This window comes from Pinus tabuliformis, chromosome Q, assembly GCF_031772625.1.
Source record: "Pinus tabuliformis cultivar Carrire ecotype Pingquan chromosome Q, CPIR1, whole genome shotgun sequence".
In the NCBI taxonomy this organism is placed as follows: Eukaryota; Viridiplantae; Streptophyta; class Pinopsida; order Pinales; family Pinaceae; genus Pinus; species Pinus tabuliformis.
The window spans coordinates 1169905729-1169929240 of record NC_142296.1 but is presented as its reverse complement, the minus strand read 5'-3'; the positions used below and the strand labels follow the sequence as shown (position 1 = coordinate 1169929240).

Sequence of the window (23512 nt, the reverse complement as noted above, 5' to 3'; positions counted from 1 at the left end):
AGCTATAATATTTGAAATCCGTGTGTATCAATTGGAGCGGGGTTTTATAGTGTTCCGTGTATGTTTATATATGTGGCTACGGGGGTCTTAAGGCTTGATGCCTATGTTGCAAGGTTTGCGAAGGGTGGTTAAGGCATTAATGTAAGTCCATCGTTATACAAGGTAAAGCGGGGTTTTAATATTTATATATGGAAATGTTTAAGATTGATGTATATGCGGATGGGTGGTGGCTTCCGATGGGATATAAAGGCCCGATAAAGTTATAAAGTGGGATTTTAATTGTAAGTCCATGGTTATGAAAGGCTCATAGCCTAAAGAGCGCTTCCGTCAAGGCCTGTGGGCTATAACCGAAGGTCAAGGTTGAGATTTATTAAGAAAGAAAGGGGAGGGGATTTTGGGCTTATACCCCGATCTCTTTTCATTAATTTTGCATTTTTAAAATTGCAAATAAAAAAACTTATTTTAACCTATATTTAAAGATATCAGATTGGAACCAATCCAAATTTAAAGTTATAAATCGATGATAAAATTATAATCCAGATAAATGTTGGTGAATCAATATGATCAACTTTATATATAGTTAGTGGTTTATAATATTATAATTTTGACAATACTATCACACTAGTCAAGTGTTTTATGAATCATGTGAAACAAAAACACAATCATTAATTAGTTTGTTTTACCATTAAATTTTTTTCAAGTAATTCATATTATTTATTGCTAATATTTGAAAATAAAAAAATAACCAGATATAGTGAAACCAGATCTACCGGATCTCTCCCAGGTGAAAGGAGACCTAATTTGATGCGTGATGTAACTATAAAAAGTATTAACCCGCGTAATAAATAATTTAGTTCTTATCCTAATATAATTCTTTCTATTTTCTTGTTCCATATTTTTAACCCGTATCTTATTTAGATTCTTAGATAACTTGGTTCCATTAAAACAATATTATTGAAATTATTCAATCCACTCAAATTTATTTTACCATTTCTTTTTCTTTCTTTTTCGTATAAATTTTAAAACATTTCTTTATTATTATATGCACATAAACATAAACATAATTTATGATTTACATAGCTAATTGACAGTCTTGGTCAATTTAAATGTATAATGATAAGAAGTTTCCTCGGTTTTCCATACAAAAAGTCTAACATATATTTAATATTCGACCACGCATAAACATAAATCATGCTTTACGGAACCATTTGGCACTCGCCACAGTTTTAGATGAAGAGGCTTAATTTGAACTTCGTTTATTCGGATGGAAATATATTACCCTGAACTTTACATTGTTATTCACATTGAATCAGTATATAATATGGACAATATTCAAACAAATAAATAGAATCGAAAGTTTTTACGAGAGATTTTATAGTTTATAGTCACTCGAAAAATAAACAGAATTGATTCACCGAATGCACAACAATATTATTTTCAAGACGAGAATGAATTTATAATTTAGAATGACATGAAAACCGGCAAAAAAGTCAATAAAACTGATTCTACATTAATACGAATGATATTGACTCGTTATTGATCATATAACGCCAACAAAGACCAGAGTCTCAAATGAGCATAGCTGCAATATTATGATCAGAGATCAGCGAAGACATGGTATGTTTTAGAATCCATAACAATTTGGCGGAAAGCTGTTACGGCACCTGCAACTGATAAGAGGGAGAAAAAGCATATATTTACCCAATGCCACGACTTTTGTAATGCATTCAAATCATTTCCCTTCACCTTTATGTACATATGGTCTGGCAAAACAAATGTCAATGGTAATAAGGTGATTGCACTTGTTAGATTCACAAAATCTCCCAGAAATGGAAGCAATGCTGCAATGAAGGTGGAAACTCCCAAGTAGGTCCCTCGAGCAATTAACCTCACCACCCAATTGCGCATAGAATATGTACTTTCACTTCTCCATCCAAACTTTGTATCCAGATATTCATAAGTGGGGCTTGCAAATATCTACAAACATTACGCTTGTTAAAATGAATTATGGACCATTGTTTTCGATAGAAAATTAACGGGTTTAAAGGTGAGGGCAGTACATGTAATGTTACCACAGTTTGTAGACAAGTTGCAGCATTTGCAAGAGTCTTAATCCATTTGGGTCCATGTACATTGTTGAGAATATATGACGAAGTTGATGAACCATAGGCCCAATATCCCACAAAGATAAGAGTATAGAATGGCACAAGACCCACAGTGAATTCGAGATACAAGGCTCTTTGCATGTTCCTTGTGTAAGGAGGTTTTACAGTAGCCTATACAAACAATGTCAATTAATTATATCACAAATAGAGATAATAAAAAAGCAATGTGAATACTATATTATAAATGGAGATAATAATTTCTTATTTATTTATTTTTAAAAAAATACTTGTCACAGTTTATAACCATGCTTTCTTGACTTTAAAATAAAATGTTTAAAAAGGGAAAGTTTCCAGGTTTAAAATAAAAAGTTAACGAAGGGAAAGTATCCCATTTACTAATTTCGGGGTATAAGTCAAAATCAAATTATTCAAATTTAAAATTGAATATAATATATTATAATTATAATTATGAAATTATCTAAATTAAGTAAGTAAATAAATAATATATATATTTTTTTGAAAATAATGAATTTATGAAAATTAAATAAAATTATAAAATTTTATTAAAATTTTAAATATCAATAAAACTAAAGTAGTATTTTTATTGAATACTATTTTTTCCAATGAAATAATAATTCACTTTTCAGCCTTTCATTTAAATCTAAATCTTTTCATCTCAAAAAACATTAAGAAAAATAAGGTTAAAAAAATACTATTGGGCTACTTAGCCATTCTTGATGGTTTAAATCCAAATCCTTTCTCACATAAACATATAAGGAAAAATATTGCAACTTGTCAATGTAGTGAATAGTTATGTATTTATTAATCTTCCATTTTAATGATATGTGTATAAATTTGTTACTTATGTAAATTATATATATTTTCTCTTGTATTTATTATATAATTTTCAAATTAGTAAAATTAGTTTAGATCTATTTTAATTTTAGAGTTATTAAGAGCAAAAGGGATCAAATCTTTTGAGATGCAAACACTTTTTTTAGTGTAAAACTTTAAGAAAAGTTTACATATCAAGAGATTTGATCCTCTATAAATGTGGGATTAAGATGAATTTAGGTTGGTTTTTGTTCTATAGGTGGTCACACAAAATTTGTTGAACATTTAATTATTTTGATCCTTTTAAATATGCTAAATATATGGTTATTTCAAGTTTAAATTTTCCCAGTTACCTAAGATTGTTGAGATGATAAAGATTGTTAATAACTTCAAACATTTAAACTAAGTGAATATTTTATTTAAGATGAAAATTCAACTATTTTATTTATGGTTGAATTATTGTAACAAAGAAAATAATGCATGTCATCAATATTTTTTTGTGGTTACACTAAAATAATTGCACACTATAAATATAATTAATTAGTTTGAATTTAATGTAAATCATACATCTAGTTAAATCAAATCATAAATTAACATCTACACTAAAATCAATGCATCTAGTGCAAGCAATCAAATACAATTAGGAACCAGCATCTACACTAAAAGCAACACTTCTAGTGCAAACAATCAAATAGGATTAGAAATCAACATCTACACTGAAATCAATGCTTCTAATGCAAGAAATCAAATAGGATTAATAATCAATATATAAATTTAATTAATGCATCTAGTGCAAGCAATCAAATATGATAAAAATAAACAACTACACTAAAATCAATGCATCTAGTGAAATCAATCAAATATAATTAGGAATCAACATCTACATTGAAATCAATGAATAGACTTCAATCAAAACCAAAATATTCATGGCTTTCTAAATCTAACCTCTTTTAATTTTTTTAAAAGCATTATTTCCTCTTCCTCTATGGTTAATAATGTTTAATATTATATAATACTATATAATATTTACATTTGTCTTTGTGTGTCTCTTTCTTATTCTTTCTCTCCCCCCGTGGATCTCTATGTTTATCACCCTGTGTGTGTGTGTCTTAGTCCTTTTCTCTCCCCCTACCATTGATATCTATATATCCCTCCATCTCTCCTTTTTCTCTCTATCTCAACCCCCCAAAACACACACACTCTCTCTCTCCATCCCTCTCTCTCTCTATATATGTCTCTATCTTGTTCCCTCTCCCCCCTTCATCTATATATTTATCTTCCTCCATGTGTCCTTCTCTATCTATCTATCTCACCCCCAAAATACACACAAATTCATTAACTTTCCAGAGGATGAGATCAGGAACTCGGTGGATACTTTCATTAATGAAAATGATGACCAAGTATAAATTGTTGAACAACCATAGTGAGAATCCAAAGAAATAGAAGATAATATACTCAGGCTAAAAATTAAGCAAGATATAACCATCCCACCAATGAAGGAGTATATGAAAGAATGGATTAGGATATACTTAAATGAAATTTCTAATTCAAAATAATTTCCTTGGTGGTTAGGTTAATAGATACGTGAAGAAAATTTACACTCCAACAATAGATGTTGCAAAAGGAGACAAAAGATTCATTACACTAGTCATTTGCTCAAATATTTTGTGAGTGTTGTCTATTCTATTTGAAAAGATTCCCTTTATTTCTTACAAGTATTTAAACATCAAGCTTTGTGAATTATCATACATATTTATGAATCTAATCCTTAGTTGTAGTTTCTCTTTTTCTTCTAGGTTACGACTTATTGTTTGGTACGTGGGAGCCCAATTCAAGTATCAATATTTATAAAGTAATTTAGGCACTCACTCTATTCAAACTTAATGTTTGTAATAATATTTTTTACTCTTATAGGGATCTATTTCCATGGGTGGATATCATTTGTTGTTTCAATTCTATTAAATAAGCAGTGAAATCACCTAAATGTTATCTTACGACTCCCTATGATTTTTGAATGAATCAAATCATTTTAGATTTCTCTAAATTTTTGGGCCATTTCTTTTCCTTTTGTCTATGAATTTTCTTCAAGTATGTTTTCATAATAATGTATGAATGGATGTACCATGCAATGAATTAGTGAGATATTTATTTCTACTATTTTCTTTCGTTTACTTTATTTATTTTGAAAAACCATTTGGTACACTCACATGTGAATGTGTTGAATGATTGAATTTATATGCTTCAAGTTATTCTGAATATTCTAATGAATGAAGAGAGGAGTAATACATTTTTAGACTAATGATCGTGTGAAAATGTTTGAGTTAATTCATTGAGAAATGAGAGATATTTATTACATGGAGGATATGTGTTGGTTGTTAGTTTGTCCAACCAACTATCCATTATTACACCTAATTACTTTTTACCATAATACCAAGGATTAAAGTGTCTATCATTACCCCCCTTAACCTGAAGGGGTGTTGGTGAGCCCAAACATCATTCTGCATTTTTCAAAACTTTCTCTTCCAAGTGCTTCGATGAAGATGCCTCAATTTTCTCAGTCATGGAATAATGTCTTAGATGAATAGTTTTTTCCTCTACATGGTATCGAATCAAATTATATTTCATGTTGATGTGCATGGTTAGATCATGGAATCTGGGGTTCTTAGGCAACTTGATTGAAAATGTATTGTCTACAAGTAAAGGAGTTAAGTTCACTCATTTCTCCTACAAGTCTTCAAGTATTTTCCTGAGCCACACAATTTAGTTTGTCACTTCTATAGTCGCCACATATTCTACCTCTATTGTCAAATATATTGGAACTCACTATTTTTTTGACCTCTATGAGATAGTTGTTGAACCTAGACTCATGAGAAATCCTGAAGTCGATACTCAATTTTCCTTGTCCCCATCAAACTCTAAATTAGAATGTGTAATAAGACTAAATTCTTCCAAATTAGTGTACTTAATTCCATAATCTTGAGTTCCATATAAGTATCTCACAACTATTTTTGTAGCAAACCAATGTCTCTCATAAGGTTTATGCATAAATCTAGAAAGCATGCTCACCACATATGATATATTTGGTCTTATCATGGTTAGGTACTTGAGACTCCCTACAAGTTTTTGTACTTGGTTGCATCCTCAAATGTATTCCCTTCTTTCGACATAGGCTTCAAGTTATGATCTGCTGTAGTCAAGAGATGGTTGTAATCTACCATGCCAAATTTGTTTAGTAGTCCTCCAATGTACTTTTTTTGGGAAATGAATATGGATTTTGGATTTCGATTGACTTCACTGCCTAAGTAATAATGAATTTATGTCCCAAATTTGTCATTTCAAACCCCTTCTTCAAATATTTCTTCACGGATGCAATATAATTTTCAATGTTTCATGTTATTAACAAATCATATACATATACTACAAGATAAGTTTAGCTTCAAAAGATGCAACAGGGAAATAAAATTAATATGACATCTCTAGAAAGCATGAATTTCTTGTTTTCCTCATAGTAAATATGATAGGCCTTGATTGTATTTGAGTACTCAAAGAAAATGCATTTACAACTCTTTGCATCAAGTTTATTTCTCTATTGTTTTTGAATCAAGGTAAAGCAGGTGGAACCAAAAACCTTGAGATGCTTCATGGAGGGGTTGTGGCAATACCACATTTCAAAAGGAGTCTTGTTTTTAATAACATGCGATGGACATTTTTCCTCAAGATAGATTACACATAAAACAACTTCATCCCAAAACATTAGTTTTACATCCTTAAAGAACATCATGGAATGAACCATATTCAACAATGTTCTATTCATCCTCTCAGCTACACCATTTTGTTGAGGACTGTATGGAGTCATTGCTTGATGTTAGATACCATGTTGTTGAAGATAGGATTGAAAATCATTACTAGTATACTCCTTTCCATTATCAATATGTAGGACGCCAATCTTAGTTTGTGCCTCATTTTCAATCCATACATGATATTTTTAAAAGCTTCAAATGCTTTAGACTTATCTTTTAACAAAGATACCCAACACATTCTAGTGTAGTCATCAAAAACTTTCGTGATCTATTTATTTCCATTTGGAATTAAGGTACATGCATAGGACCACACAAATTTGAATGAATCAATCCAAGTTTTCTAGATGCTCTAGAATTGGAGTCATAGGATGGTTGTTTATTATGTTTTCCAAGAATGCGGGAAGAAAATTGATTTAAGTTTCAAGGAATAGTTGGAAGACCAAAAACACCATTATTCTTCATCAAATAGAGGTTATCATAATCAATATTTCTAAATATGGCATGCCATAGAAGATTGAAGACATGGTACCTTCATTATGTTGAGTGAGATGGCTTGAAAATTGTGCAGAATATGAAAATGTCCCCTTTAGCTTCAAAACATGCCTTATTCCTCTCTAAACATCACAACCTTTTTATAAGAAGACCTCCTTATGTCAACATTTCCATAAAACATGTGGATGGAATGAAGTTGTTGGTATAAATGTACAAGGGATAATAGGTTCCTCTATAATCGAGGAAGATAGATAAAGTCATGTAGGACATAATCTAAAATTCTGAGAAACTTTAGTCTAATTGATCCAATCCTTGAAGGCCTGAGACTAGACCTATCATAAAAGTATATTACAGCATCTATGCTTTCATCAAATTGTTTGAAAACTTCTCTTTGAAAAACCATGTGGAAGGTGTCATTTGTGTCAAGCAGCTATGTGTTTTTCCAAGAAACGGAAGCAATGTTAAACACATCCTCATGCAAACAAATATTATAGTAAGCAACAACATAGTGAGAATATTTTGGTGCATTACTTTTTTCTTGTTCCGGATTCTTGTCATTGTGTTTTTCTTCTTGTTCTTGATCTTCTCCCATGGAATTGTGCATGTTTTCACTTCATGTCCATCTCTTCCACAATGTACATAATGTAGATCAAGTCTCTCTATACGATTCTATCTACACCACGCCCCCCTGTCTATAGTTCTTTCTCCTTTGTCCTCTTTTCTATTATCTACTTTGGAAGTACATGTCTTTTGTTTATGGGAAATGCATATAGTTTCTTCAATGGGTTGTGTTTCTTGCTTCTTCTTTCCGAAGTGTTTTTCTATTTTTGCAACCTTCCCAACCAGGGTATCAAATTTTATGTTTTTCATATGGCCACTCACTTGCACCAATTCAAGGTACAGAGTAGGTACGATAGAGGACCTATTTGAAAGTTGTGAGAGGTAGATCAATATTTACTTTTGTGGCATCAATTTTGTGCATTATAGCTTTTATTTTTGAAGCTAGTGCCATGGGATCATCATATTTCAATTATAGAATAAAAAGCTTCACAAGAAACTGTATGAGTTATAATTTTGAATGAGAATAATACATATCTTTTAACCTCTTAGGAGCACCATAGGAATCAGTAACTGAGACAATGTGTTTCCTTGCCTCCTCACTTATTGTAGCATTAATGTGGGAAAATGCTTTATTCTCCTTGCTCTTCTAAACGATAAGTTCTCAGATAGACGTGGGCTTGACTGGTGCCTTTTCCTTCGGCTTCACTTCTAATTCATCATCATCATTCTATTTGGAAATTCTCCTTCACAAAATCCATGCCATAAATCATTAAAAATGAGTGTACTCTTTATCTTTCCAAGCCACTCTACATATTTTTCCTTACTGTTCAAAACTACACCAACTATAGTGTTTAATGAATACATTTTCTTCATAAACTTTAACTTTTATTTAAATTTTTTAAGTCTTTGATGAATTGTATTTTAACTTTCCACTAATTATTTCTTACTCAGAAATAAAAATATCTCCTCCTTTAAAATTAAAATTCTCACCAAGTAATAACAATTTTATTCGAAACCATAACTTTTAATATATAAATTCAAATGTTAAGAGCATTTGGAAACATGTTACTCCTTATTTATCCTTACCATTAATATATAGGTTTTAATGGTCTCAAGCTTTTCTTTTATGGTCTCAATAGATATTATAGGAAGGCCATCAATATAATTTTCGAAGGGGGATCTGAATATTGTAATTTATCACAATCAAGAGTCCAAAAAATAAACTTACTAAAATTTGAATGATCTCTTTATTAGAAATTGTAATTACTTCTGCATGTGGAGTTGGTTAAACATAGAGAGTTAGTTAACTGAGTGGTTGAGTGGTTGAGTGTTTGAGTGTTGAATCAAGTCTAGTTAAGTGATAGATGACTTTGAGTGTGTGAAATGTGATTGCATTTCAAGATATTTTAGGCAGTTAGCTAGTTGGAAAATGTTTAAATACCCTTCATCAGGCTCATTGTAATCATCATGTTTTGTGTGATCAATAGAAGAGCAACAACTCATGTTCTAGGATGCATGAGTCCCCAGCATATAACCACTACTTAGCCAAAATGATGCCAGGGTTACCCAGCATATACCCACAGTATGCCTGAATATGCATAAACACAACTGTCCCGGGTATTTAACTCTACAATGGAGTCAAATCTTCGTACATAAAATGGTTAAGGCCCTCTTATACAGTTCCTTTGTATCAGAACCAATCACCTTGCCTAAAACCTCCTATCAGGACTAATTTCATCCTCAATCTTTCGTATGACACCTTGATTAAAGTTTTCCCTCTAAATACTTCTATCACGAATTAAAACTTTTCAGAACCTTAGTTCAAGCCTTTATCTGCATATATATATATATATATATATATATATATATATATATATATATATATATATATATATATACCACTCCTCCTTACCTTTGATTCATACATATTTAACATATAAACCCTTCATTTGTGAAATTCATTTATAAATACATTTACAAAGAAAACTTACGCAAACATACCCTTTTTCGCTTGTCGTACACCTTCGCACAGATTTCGAGGTTTAACCTCATTGCAATCGCTACTGGCTATTTTCCCTGGCCTTACCAGATATGTGGTTCGTCACCCCTCCGACTCCAAAATATGACTATCAGAATCGTTAAAACACTGCAAGCCTTAAACCACTTGGAACACTTTAACATGAAATACATCGCATACACGGGAAAACCCGCTCGAACACATATAAGGCGGATCTCAAATCTTTTGCCCCAACACTTATAAATGTCGTTAGGTCCAGATATTTGCTACACTCACTAACAGCGGAACTCTTCCGATCTTCGATAAGCCGACACCTCCGAACTTTGATCGGCTATTGCTATATACTATTGCCAACCCTTTGACCTCCCTAATATGCAATATGCCAATATTTAATCTCCGTCGTCCATTTCAATCATTGATCCAACGACTATCGGCACATCACTGATCAACCTGTCAGCGTTCCACTCCTCTGCTTTTGACTTCTATGATTACTCCGATATGTGATTAATTCTCAGACATTGATCTATGAGATCTAACGACTATTGATCATCTAACACTAAAATTCTTGGCGTGATCATTTTACTTGTTTTTTCACATTTCTTCAAGTTTTCTCTGTGGTTCGGGTTTTCTAAAGCTCCTAGTCTTTTGTCCTATTGCTACTCGCTCTTCCTCCTGGGCTTAACTTCGCCTACTCCATTGATTGCTATTACTTCAAAGCAATTCTTGATCCTTCAAGTTGATTCAACCATCCATTGCAATTCCTTCGATTCGTTCTTCTCCTCTGTATTTCTTCAAACTCTACCTTATGCTTCCACTAGTCAACTTCTTTTGAGATTTAATCCTTAGTGAATCCTCACTCTACTACATCTCCAGAGCTTCGCTTTGCTTCCTCAATTGGATTCAAAGACCCATTTTAAGATTCCTCCGAACCATTTTACACCTCTGTGTATCTTTTCAGAACTGTGCCTACAATTCGTTACATAATCTATGAGTTAATAGCTTAATTCAATCACTCATTATCCATTCACATGCCTATATAATTCCAAGATGAATCTTTGTATATTAACATGAAAAATTGATTACATTTGAGACTCTCGACCTCTCACACATGCCTGATTCTAAAAATGTGGCCTCTTCTCAACTACTCTGCCTGTAGGCTCACATATCTCTAGAATCGTTATGTTGAACTAATTCTGGGTAAATCCTAGATTAACTCCTAAATCTAGTGAATTGACTCCTAGATACACTCTGTCCACTTCTACTCTAATTAATTCCTAAAAGCCCTCTCTTGTTCCTTAAATCAAGGAACTGTTTAAGAGTCCAAATTGACTGTAAACTCTTTTTTCATTATTCCCACTCATGTTCTTATTTATTTGAAAGCATTTACATATTCCCTTATTATCTAATTAAATCACTTAAAAGCCTATATATTACATTGACATGAGACTTAGGAAACTAATTTCCCTAAAAAAAATGACCCCATATGTCTACTAATTACAATGATTTTCTCTTGGGTGGAATGCTCCTGCATCAGACTACCAAAGTAGAAAATATTCATGATCTCCTGATCATGTGTCTTCTAGTCTTGGTCTTCTTGGATCCCACACTTTGTTCTGTAACTGCTCAAATGCCTTGCACCTTTGCTGCTGTTGTATGTCTATTGTCTTTTGGCTCATTCTTTTTTCTTTCCTTTTCTTCTCAATCAGCTTCACATTCTGATTGATCTCTCCTTCTATCATCAGCTTCCTCCACCTGAGTTGCTTTATCATCATCTGCCATAACTCTTTAATCTCTATGTCCAGCACATCTTTTGACTGCTACATATATTTCTTTTCTCTAATCTTCAGATTATTATTGCATTCTTCTATCTTCTACACCTTTATGTTCTTCTTCAAATATTTTTCATCATCTGCAACATAATTCATATTATTATTGCTTTCCTCTATCTTCTGCACCTTTAAGTTCTTCTCCAAATCTTTTTCATCGTTTGCAACATAACCTGCATTCACAAACCAATTGTTAAAGTATAAAACATGAGGCCTTGGTGACCCTTCTTTCTTTGGGAACATTTTAGCTTGTTGCTCTATTTCCTCCTCCTTTGTCAACACATCAGTATTCTGATTTGAATTCTCAGCAGAATTCATGAGACTGTCAGTTAGTCTCTCTTCCACACGATCTATTTTAATGATGTCTTCCTGCTTGGGTTCACAATAGTGAACTTTTCCTCTCTTAACCTATTGTTGGTTATCTTCACTTTGAAATGGTTTTATCCCTACTGCCTCCCTTTCATCCTTACCCTTGCGTTCATTAAGAACCTCCATACCATCTTCAAACAATCTCTTCTCAATCTCTTTGATCACGTAATCATACTCATTCATGCTATTTAATGAATCTGCAAACAAATTATTACACCTTACTATCTCCATGGCTACTTGAGACACATCTCCATCTTCAGAAACTATAACTGCAACTTTTTTCTACCGTCAAGTTCTCTCATCAGTTTCTCCAACAGTTTAATCTCTTCTTCACACTTAGCAAGCATTTCATCGCAATGCTATCTTCTTCCAGCTTCATCCTTCACATGTTGTGTTATAGTGTTAAAGCACTATCTTCCTCCGACCCTTGTAATCTCAAGGTCTTTTGTCTATAACGAATCACTACTTTCCTCATTCAAGAGATATTCTCCATCATACTATGTTCTCCTAGAGTACTCCTCATTTCCTAATACACATTCTTTCTCATTTCCCTCTTTAGAGTATTCATCTTCTGCAAGATACTACTCCAGAGTTTTGACATATTCAAAAGACTTTCCATCCTCTGTAAAACACTCCTTCGTTAGTGTTCTTTCTCCCTTTGCTAAGTATTTTTCATAGACTTCTTCCTTCTTAACATATTTCAGTAGATGTCCCTCTTTTTCCTTAATTGTCTCAACAACTTCCATGGCTACTTCCACTATGCCTATCATCATAGTGAATTGAGGATCCTTTACTATGTTTTCAGTTAACATGGTCTCTTCTTCCAGTTTTCCTTCAGTCTCTTGCTGTTTACCTTCTCGAAGAGCTATCCTTGTCTCAACATCTGCATTTGTTCTGCATCCATAGACAAACTATCACTCTTAGAAACATAAGACCCTGTGGTTCCACTTGATGTTTCAACCATAATATCTTCTTGTTGTTTCAATTCCTTCAAATGATTTAGAAATTCTTCGATGGTCTTTTCTTCAATCTCTTCAAGTGCTTCACTTGGTTGCTTGATATCTTCCTCCAACTGCATATGAGATCTATCTATCTCATCTTCTTCCAAAACAAAATTTTGATTCTACTGGTCTTCTTCCTCCTTTATGACAATATCAGTAAATTGTCCTTCACCTATTTCACCTGCAATCATACACAAATTGTCAGACTTAAAACCATGTGACCCTTTGGCCTCACTTGAATTTTCAGTCTTCAAGTCTTCATCTTCACTTAGAACTTCACCCTCAATTAGCATCTCCTCATGTTGTTTTGAACTATCCCAATAGTCCATGAGATCTTCACTTGATCTCCATTCTTTATCTTTAGTGTAGTCTTCACTTTCTCCCAGAATTTCTCCTTGTTCTAGTTCACAAATGGACTCTTCCATTTCTAACTCAACTTCCTTGAGTTTTTCCTCTAACCACTTTACTTGCTTTTGTTGGAAATAATACTGAGAGGGGGGGTGAATTAGTATTATTAAGCCAAATATTTCCTTTTTAAATTCCAGAAGATATACGCTACTTCAGTTAACACAACCCGCATATATACGCAACTACAGATAAAGAAACCAGCGTATATAAATCAGACTTATAATTTGAATTATCTTTCAGATGTCAGCTATTAATCTGTGATTGAGATGCACATAAATAGTACTAGAAACAGTGAAGCAGAGCATAAGACAGTCACACACAAGAACACAAGATATAAGGAGGAAACCCAATGTGGGTGAAAACCCCCTGCTGCAATTCGTCTCTATCTTCTTTTTAATTAGGAACTTCTCTTTACAATGTCTTGTACTGGAGCAGACTTTACCAGTATGCAGGCTGTAACCTGCAGAGAGCTACAACTCTCTCTCGTTTTCCAGCTTTCCTGGAAGGGAGCTCTCAACCCCCTTTAGTTCTTGTACTAGCTTGAGATACTAGTACGCAGGCTCCTACCTGCAGAAGGCTGCAACCTTCTCTTTGCTTTCAGGGACCTCGTTTCATTAATTTTCAAACTGGATCCACAAGTAGCATCAATCAAACATCAAGAATTTCTGCATAACCCAAACTCCTTTTCACCAATCAAAAGCTGAAACAACTAAGCACTTCTCTGATTACTGAACCCAGAACACAGTAACTGTAATCAAACACCAATTCTGAACCCAGAACACTGCAGCAACAAAACAGAAGCAGCTAGAACATAAATCAAGACATATATGCTACTTCATTGTTCATCAACCTGCGAGTATACGCTTCTGTACCATACCCAACCTGCGTATACGCGTCTTTCATTCACAGAAAACGCATATATATGCACCTTCAATTCACTGAACCTGCGTACAGATCTATAAAGGATAATTTATTCTGTTAAGCATTCAGACATTAGTTAGCCCAGATTTATAGATCAGGAGTGCGCCACATATAACAGATCAAAATCATACAGAGATACCAATGTTCAAGCCTTGAGATTTAGATCCATTAATAGTCCTTATCCTTCTTGCGCTCAAGTTCCACCTTCATTCAGATCTAGATCTGCACCATAACCCAATCACCCGTATTCCAGATCTATCACAATATCAGATATTCAATCATTCAGATAATACCTTGCCACATGATCTCCTTCCTCTTTTATAGTTTTAGGTCTTCCTCAATACCACGGTCCAAAACCATAATAAACCAATACCATCAACTCAATACTAGGGATCAACACGTCTGTCGAGATACCATGGTCCAAAACCATAGTTTCAAATTCCAAGGACTAACTGCCATGGACCAAAGGTAAGATATACGCGCTTTTCTTTGCATGAAAGTGCGTGTATACGCATACGCACTTTTATAAAGTCTAACCTGCGTGTATACGCGACTCGATGTTAATGAACCTGCGTATATGAATTTTCTCTTCATTCTTGTAGTCTGTACTGAGATTTGTCATCAGAGAGAGTTGCCATCAAGGACAACACCTGTACCATAGTGTCACACCTGTGCCATAATGCCAACAATCTCCCCCTTTGGACTTGTCTAACCTGCGTGTATACGCGACTCGATGTTAATGAACCTGCGTATATGAATTTTCTCTTCATTCTTGTAGTCTGTACTGAGATCTGTCATTAGAGAGAGTTTCCATCAAGGACAACACCTGTACCATAGTGTCACACCTGTGCCATAATGCCAACAATCTCCCCCTTTGGACTTGATGGCAACCCCAAGATCCTCAAAGTCATTCTCCCCCTTTGTCATCAAGGGCAAAGGGCTGTGCTCCCCCTGAGTTCATGCTGATATCTCTGCTCTGCTGTGGTGATCATGCTCCTCTTGACCGTAGGCAAGATCTGCAAAAAAAGATGTTCTTCAAGAAGAACCATGACTTAAACATCATAAAGGACCTTCCTATCACCAAAAGACTCAATACATACATACAATCATCACCCAACCAAGTGGGGATCATCCATCCAACCAAGTGGAGATACAACAGAAATTCACATATGACAATCAATTGCATCAATCATCCCAGGCATAGTGGGGAAACCGAAATAGGCCGTTACATGACCTTGATAAAAAAAATATACATGACATAGAGAGGAAATATCAAGACTAAGCAAAACACCAATGACAATTATCATCTGACAATCACTGTCGATATTAGTAATCAGGTTCTCCTTCTGATCCCTTTCTGCAGCTGATCCACCTGAACCAAAACAGCTTGAGTACTAGAACCAAGAACTTCTAAGGTAGTGCCAACAATGCATTATTAGAAGATTAATTGCTCCCCCTGAACCTGTGCCTGATGATCTCTGACAGACCCATATCAGATGCTCTTCAACCAGAGTTTTCCCTTGCTTATTTTCTTCAGAACTCCATATACGTGACTGCACCTGCACAAATCAGCGTATGTACGCGGATTACCCTCATCCAACTCGCGTACATAAACTTTTCTTTGCACAGACAAGCTTCAACAGCAGGATGAAGCATCAACAACTCCCAGCTTCTATCTAAGATATTCAAAAGTTTCCCTGGGCAGTGGTTTGGTGAGTATATCAGCAACTTCTTCCTTAGAAGGAACAACTTGTTCCTTAGAAGGAACATACTCCAATTTGACCTTTTGTTCCAACACTTGTTCCCGAAGAAAGTGATACTTGATCGGTATGTGCTTGGTTTTTGAATGCATGACTGGGTTCTTTGAAATGCTTATTGCACTTGTATTATCACATAAGATAGAGATAGGTGGAGTACAAGTGATTTGAAAATCCTGCAAGGTTTGCATCATCCAAAGGAGTTGTGTGCAACAAGATGCAGCAGCCACATATTCCGCTTCTGCTGTAGATAAAGCAATTGAACTTTGTTTCTTGCTGAACCAAGATACTAATCTGGAACCCATAAAGAATGCACCACCAATTGTGCTCTTCCTGTCATCCACGCTTCCGGCCCAATCTGCATCTGTGTAAGCATGAAGTGTGAGATCTGCATCTCTAGGATACCATAAGCCATAGTTTTGAGTTCCTTGAAGGTACTTGAAGATTCTCTTTACTTCCTGAAGATGAGTTTCTTTTGGATTTGCCTGAAACCTTCCAACTATTCGCACTGCATGCATAATATCTGGTCGGGTACCTGTCAAATAAAGCAAACTCCCAATCATGGATCTATAGGTTGGTTGATGTACTGCTGCTGATTCATCATTTGCACTAAGGCTGCATCCTGTAACCATGGGGGTACATACTGGTTTCGAATCTTCCATGCCATACTTCTTCAAGATCTGCTTGAGGTACTTGGTTTGAGACAAGAAAATACCGCCTTCATTTTGTTGGATTTGCAATCCAAGAAAATATGTCAATTCTCCAAGTAATGACATTTCGAATTCTTTCTGCATCACCAAGGCAAAGCTTTGACTCATGGCTTCTTCATTGCTCCCAAAGATAATATCATCTACATACACAACAAGTATTAGCAATTTGTTATTTTCAATTTTTATATATAGATTGCTATTTGCTGATCCTTTTGAAAATCCTTGTTGATGAAGGTATTTGTCCAACCGATAGTACCAAGCCCTTGGAGCTTGTTTAAGCCCATAGAGAGCTTTTTTAAGTTTGCATACAAGATTTGGATCATTTCCAAGGATAAAGCCATCTGGTTGCTCAATGTACACTTCTTCTTCTAAGTCTCCATTCAAAAAGGCTGACTTCACGTCCATTTGAAAAACTTTGAATTTTTGAAAGCTAGAGAGGGCAAGGAACATTCTGATGGCCTCAAGTCTAGCAACATGAGCAAAAGTTTCTTCAAAGTCTATTCCTTCCTGTTGAGCATACCCTTTGCAAACAAGCCTGGCCTTGTTCCTAATAACTTCCCCATTTTCACTCAACTTGTTCTTGAAGATCCATTTTGTTCCTATGACATTCTTGTCTTTTGGTCTAGGAACCAACTCCCAAGTGTTGTTCTTTTCGATCTGCTCAAGCTCTTCATCCATTGCCTTAACCCAACACTCATCTTTGCATGCTTCCTTTACATTTTGCGGTTCAGTGGAAGAGAGCAATGCCAAATAGCTTGAAGCTTCTGCTATTGTTCTTCTGGTTTGTACACCTGCCTCTTTCTGCCCCAAAATTTGAGATTCTGGATGATTCTTCTGAACATATCTGGATGGAGTCTTCTCTTCTATCCTTATCTGTTCCTCTGGTGCCTCTTGGGGTTCTTCTTCATCATCTGCCTGATTTGGAGAGTAGTCTTCATCCTCATCGATATTTTCATGATTTACTTGCCTGGGGATGTATCCTTTTTCATCAACCACTACATCAATACTGTCAACAATTCTTCCAAGTCTTTTATTGTAACACTTATAAGCTTTGCTGTAGGGAGAATAACCAAGAAGAATGCCTTCATCTACTCTAGGTTCAAGTTTGCCAAGCTGCTCATCAGTATTCTTAATATAGCATTTGCTCCCAAAGATTTTGAAGTGCTTTACCGAAGGAGTCTCACCATACCAGAGCTCATGAGGAGTTTGAGTGCTGTTCACCCGGACATTTGTTTTGTTGAGAATAACAACCGCAGCATATGCAGCTTCACCCCATAAAGTTGTGGGAGTTCCTAACTCATCAAGCATAGCACGAGCCATTTGTTGGACTGTTATGTTCATTCTTTCCACTACTCCATTTTGCTGAGGAGTTCTAGCTGTAGAGAATTCTCTACTTATCCCATGTTCTTCACAGAAATCGAAAAATTCATTTGAGGTAAATTCCCCACCTCTGTCGGATCTGAGGCACTTAATTTTGTATCTTGATTCATTTTCAACCAAGGCTTTAAAGTATTTGAATTTTTCGAATGCTTCATCTTTGTGCTTCATAAGTCCTAACCAGACAAACCTGGAGAAATCGTCAATGAATAATATCAAGTATTCTTCTCCTCGAGGTGTCCTTTTCCTGAATGGACCACATGTATCTGTATGTACTAGCTCAAGAGGCATGCTAGCTGATCCTTCCTTCTCCGGAAAGTTAGTTCTGGTTTGCTTGCCAAACTGACATGATTTGCATATGGTGTTGTCTGGAACTTTGATATCTGGAAGACCACGAACTGCCTGATATTTGCATGCTTTCCTTATTTGTGAAAAGATTAGATGCCCCAACCTCCGGTGCCATAACCAGTGCTCATCATCCTTGCTCAGATAGCATTGTTGTTGTCCTTCTTCAAATATGTATAGATTATTTGGAGTTCTTTTACCTTTGATCATTGTTTTACCTGTATCAAGATCACGAACAAGACTTCCATTTGATCTGAATATCACCTCGGTTCTTTGATCACACATCTGGCTGACACTTAGAAGATTATGTTTCAATCCATCAACATACAAAACATTTCCAGCTTTAACCTTTTCTTTTAACTGAGCAGTGCCTTTTCCTTTTATAGTTGCAGGAGTATCATTTCCAAAAGAAACTTTCTTTCCTTTTTCTAGAGCAGAATATGATTCAAGTTTTTCTTTATCACCTCTCATATGCTTCGAGCATCCACTGTCAATGTACCATAGATTTTCCTGTCCCTCTGCATAAAATGCTATCCCACATCTTTCTGCTTGTGGTTCCTTTATTCTCCATGTTCTTGTGCTTGAGGCTTGTTCCTTTGTCTGCAGAAACCTGCTCCTGCATTCAGAATCTTCATGACCAAAGTTATTGCAAATAGAACATTCAACTTCATTTTCAAGAGCCGAAAAGTTGTTATAGGTCCTTTTTGTAATCCCTGTCATACTTCTGTGTTTTTGAGCTTCTCTAGTCATGATTGTTTTATATGCAACACATTGAGATGCTTTGTGACCAAAGTTATGGCAACAGAAGCATTGTCCATTGAAGAAACTTCTACGGTTATCAAATCTACCAGCAAATTGAGAAGATTTTACCTGTGGCTGGTAGTAGCTTTTGTTCACCCTTAAGAAGGATTGCCCCTGGTTTACCTGATAGTCTTTGTTTGTTCTTGATGTAATTCGTCCCTGCTTTACCTGGTGATCTCCGTTGTGCTTTTGCTCATTTCTTCTTGCTGCATCAAGATAACTCTTTGAGGTGGATGCTTGAGAAGTTTCTCCATTATACCCCAAACCTGTCTTGTTTAGTGGAGAACGCTGTACATTGATGATCTCATCCAGAGTTTCAGATCCTTTGACAAACTTAAGATTAATAGCCTTTGTTTTCTCAATCTCTTTTCTAAGGCCAACAATTTCACCTTCTAACTTTTCAAGATATTTTTCCTTTTCATCTATTTGAAATTGTAGAGTATCAATGATCATATTCTTTTCTTCTATACATGTCTTGAGTTTAGAAATTTCATCATAAAAGCTATCCACATCTATAGCATCCATGTAGTCATCATCTTCAAAGGCCATTAAAAGTTTATAGTCATTACCTCGTTCATCTTCATCACTATTTGATAGACCATCACTGTCTTCATGAGTGTAGTAGCTCTTCTTATTTGCGTTCTGTTTCTTGTTCCATCTAGTAGGTTCCTTTCCCTTGTCGATCTTATCCTTATGAGGACATTTGGCAGCATAGTGACCCACTCTTCCGCAAGAAAAGCATTTGAAGGGCAACTTACCTCTGAACCGTCCAACACCTCATTGAAGATTTCTGACAAAATTTGATTCTTCTTCTTCTTCTGACTCATGTCTTGATTCATAGTACTCTCCTTTGCCTGAAGCCTTGAAGGCAACTTCTCTCCTATCAGATGGACCTCCTTTCCTCATTTCATAAGCAGTTAGAATTCCGTGTAGCTGAGACATAGTAAGAGTTCGTAGATTTTCCTTTTCTTCTATTGCAGACCCTTTAGATTCAAACTTGGGGGACAATGATCTTAGAACTTTTTCAACCACAATAGCCTCTTTTATTTCTTCACCCAAGTTTTTCATGCAATTAACAATCTCATCTACCCGAAGGAAATAGTTAGCCACACTTTCATCATTATACATTCTGAGATTTTCATATTGAATCCTGAGGGTTTGAAGTTTAGCACGCTTTACCTGTTCATCTCCTTCGTAGCTCAAGACAATCTTGTCCCATATTTCTTTTGCAGATTTATATTGCATAACCTTCACGAATTCTGTTTGAGATAAGCATCCTAGCAGAGTATTGACTGCTTTAGCATTTGTTTCATATTTCTTCTTCTCGGCCGCATCTGTAGGAGTAGCTGAAGGAAAAATGTAGCCTGTATCTATGATATCCCAAACTTCTGTACCAAGAGATTGAAGATAGGCAGTAACTCTTACCTTCCAATAATTGAAGTTTGTCCCATCAAAAATAGAAGGTCTGATTGATGCTTCCCTCTCGTAGTTGCTCATGATGAATGATCTTCCTTCATGCGATCAAGCTTCTCTGAAGGACCTGCTCTGATACCAATTGTTGGAAATAATACTGAGAGGGGGGGTGAATCAGTATTATTAAGCCAAATATTTCCTTTTTAAATTCCAGAAGATATACGCCACTTCAGTTAACACAACCCGCGTATATACGCAACTACAGATAAAGAAACCAACGTATATAAATCAGACTTATAATTTGAATTATCTTTCAGATGTCAGTTATTAATCTGTGATTTAGATGCACATAAATAGTACTAGAAACAGTGAAACAGAGCAGAAGACAGTCACACACAAGAACACAAGATATAAGGAGGAAACCCAATGTGGGTGAAAACCACCTGCTGCAATTCCTCTCTATCTTCTTTTTAATTAGGAACTTCTCTTTACAATGTCTTGTACTGGAGCAGACTTTACCAGTACGTAGGCTGCAACCTGCAGAGAGCTACAACTCTCTCTCGTTTTCTAGCTTTCCTGGAAGGGAGCTCTCAACCCCCTTAGTTCTTGTACTAGCTTGAGATACTAGTACGCAGGCTCCTACCTGCAGAAGGCTGCAACCTTCTCTTTGCTTTCAGGGACCTCGTTTCATTAATTTTCAGACTGGATCCACAAGTAGCATCAATCAAACATCAAGAATTTCTGCATAACCCAAACTCCTTTTCACCAATCAAAAGCTGAAACAACTAAGCACTTCTCTGATTACTGAACCCAGAACATAGTAACTGTAATCAAACACCAATTCTGAACCCAGAACACTGCAGCAATAAAACAGAAGCAGCTAGAACATAAATCAAGACATATACGCTACTTCACTATTCATCAACCTGCGAGTATACGCTTCTGTACCATACCCAACCTACGTATACGCGTCTTTCATTCACAGAAAACGCGTATATACGCACCTTCAATTCACTGAACCTGCGTACAGATCTATAAATGATAATTTATTCTATTAAGAATTCAGACATTAGTTAGCCCAGATTTATAGATCAGGAGTGCGCCACATATAACAGATCAAAATCATACAGAGATACCAATGTTCAAGCCTTGAGATTTAGATCCATTAATAGTCCTTATCCTTCTTGCGCTCAGGTTCCACCTTCATTCAGATCTAGATCTACACCATAACCCAATCACCCGTATTCCAGATCTATCACAATATCAGATATTCAATCATTCAGATAATACCTTGCCACATGATCTCCTTCCTCTTTTATAGTTTTAGGTCTTCCTCAATACCACGGTCCAAAACCATAATAAACCAATACCATCAACTCAATACTAGGGATCAACACGTCTGTCGAGATACCATGGTCCAAAACCATAGGTTCAAATTCCAAGGACTAACTGCCATGGACCAAAGGTAAGATATACACGCTTTTCTTTGCATGAAAGTTCGTGTATACGCATACGCACTTTTATAAAGTCTAACCTGCGTGTATACGCGACTCGATGTTAATGAACCTACGTATATGAATTTTCTCTTCATTCTTGTAATCTGTACTGAGATCTGTCATCAGAGAGAGTTGCCATCAAGGACAACACCTGTACCATAGTGTCACACCTGTGCCATAATGCCAACAATCTCCCCCTTTGGACTTGTCTAACCTGCGTGTATACGCGACTCGATGTTAATGAAGTTGCGTATATGAATTTTCTCTTCATTCTTGTAGTCTGTACTGAGATCTGTCATCAGAGAGAGTTGCCATCAAGGACAACACCTGTACCATAGTGTCACACCTGTGCCATAATGCCAACAGCTTTTGTTGTAGCCTTATCTATATTTCATTCCACTTCACTAGCTTTTCCCTCAATACCCAACCTAGTCTCTGGCTTTTATCAAGCATAATCCTTAATGTATTAAGTTTTTCTTTTAATTTAGCAACCTCTTTGTCAATTTCCTCTTGACTCATGTTCTTGCTATTTCTTTGGCATCCTCTTTCTCATATCCTCTACTATGGCTTCTCTCTAAACCTCTGGTATGACTATTAGTAGTCATCTTCTTCTCCTCTTTCTTCATCAGTTCCTCACTCATTTGTTGTGAGTTGCATTAAATTCTTTGCAACAACAAGTCCTCCTTGCTGCAATCTTACCTCACTAAGCTCTCCTCACTCAGTCTTTTGGTAAGCACGGGTCCTTTATCTGGAACCTCCTCTTGAGCAACACCTTTGCTCCTTCTAGGCTTCTGCAATCTCTCACTCTCTATTGAGAACACTTCAGTTTCCTCTCTGTCCAATCTTTTGTTGGATTCTTCAGGTTCACTGCCACTTCTTCTTCAAAGAATTCTCCTTACTCTACCTTCGAGAACACATCTAGTTCTTCTCTCACAACTTTTCTTGCTATCCTTTGCTGAGATTTTTTTATCTTCCACAAACAATCTTCAATTCAACATTGAGATAAAAACACATTGTCTTACCTTCAAGATATATGCATGATCTTGCTTCACCATTCTTCTGCACTTTGAATGGCTTGTCTTCTACTTGTCTCCAATTCCTCTTTCCTCCAGAACTTGCATTAAGCAATCTTGCTTTCTCTCTCCTCTATTCCTGTCTATTCCCCTGAGAACTTCAAAAGTTCCCCTTACAGATTACAAATCTTCTTCTTTGATACAACTAATGATGCATGAGTCCCTGGCATATAACCACTACTTAGCCAAACTAATGCCAAGGTTAC

The 23512-nt window shown here is 35.5% G+C and overlaps 1 protein-coding gene across 1 annotated transcript in view; it reads right to left on the bottom strand.

Annotated features, from left to right (window-relative positions):
• Positions 1-1540: 1540 nt before the first annotated feature.
• The window catches only part of LOC149223859 (putative proline transporter 2), a 172085-nt gene continuing 150113 nt past the window's right edge, over positions 1541-23512 (bottom strand). Inside the window, exons 6-7 of the mRNA XM_089383416.1 lie at positions 2061-2276; positions 1541-1977 (exon numbers count right to left, since the gene is read on the bottom strand). Coding sequence (XP_089239542.1) covers positions 1597-1977; positions 2061-2276 — 597 coding nt within the window. The 3' untranslated portion in view covers positions 1541-1596. The remainder of the gene's footprint in view (positions 1978-2060; positions 2277-23512) is intronic.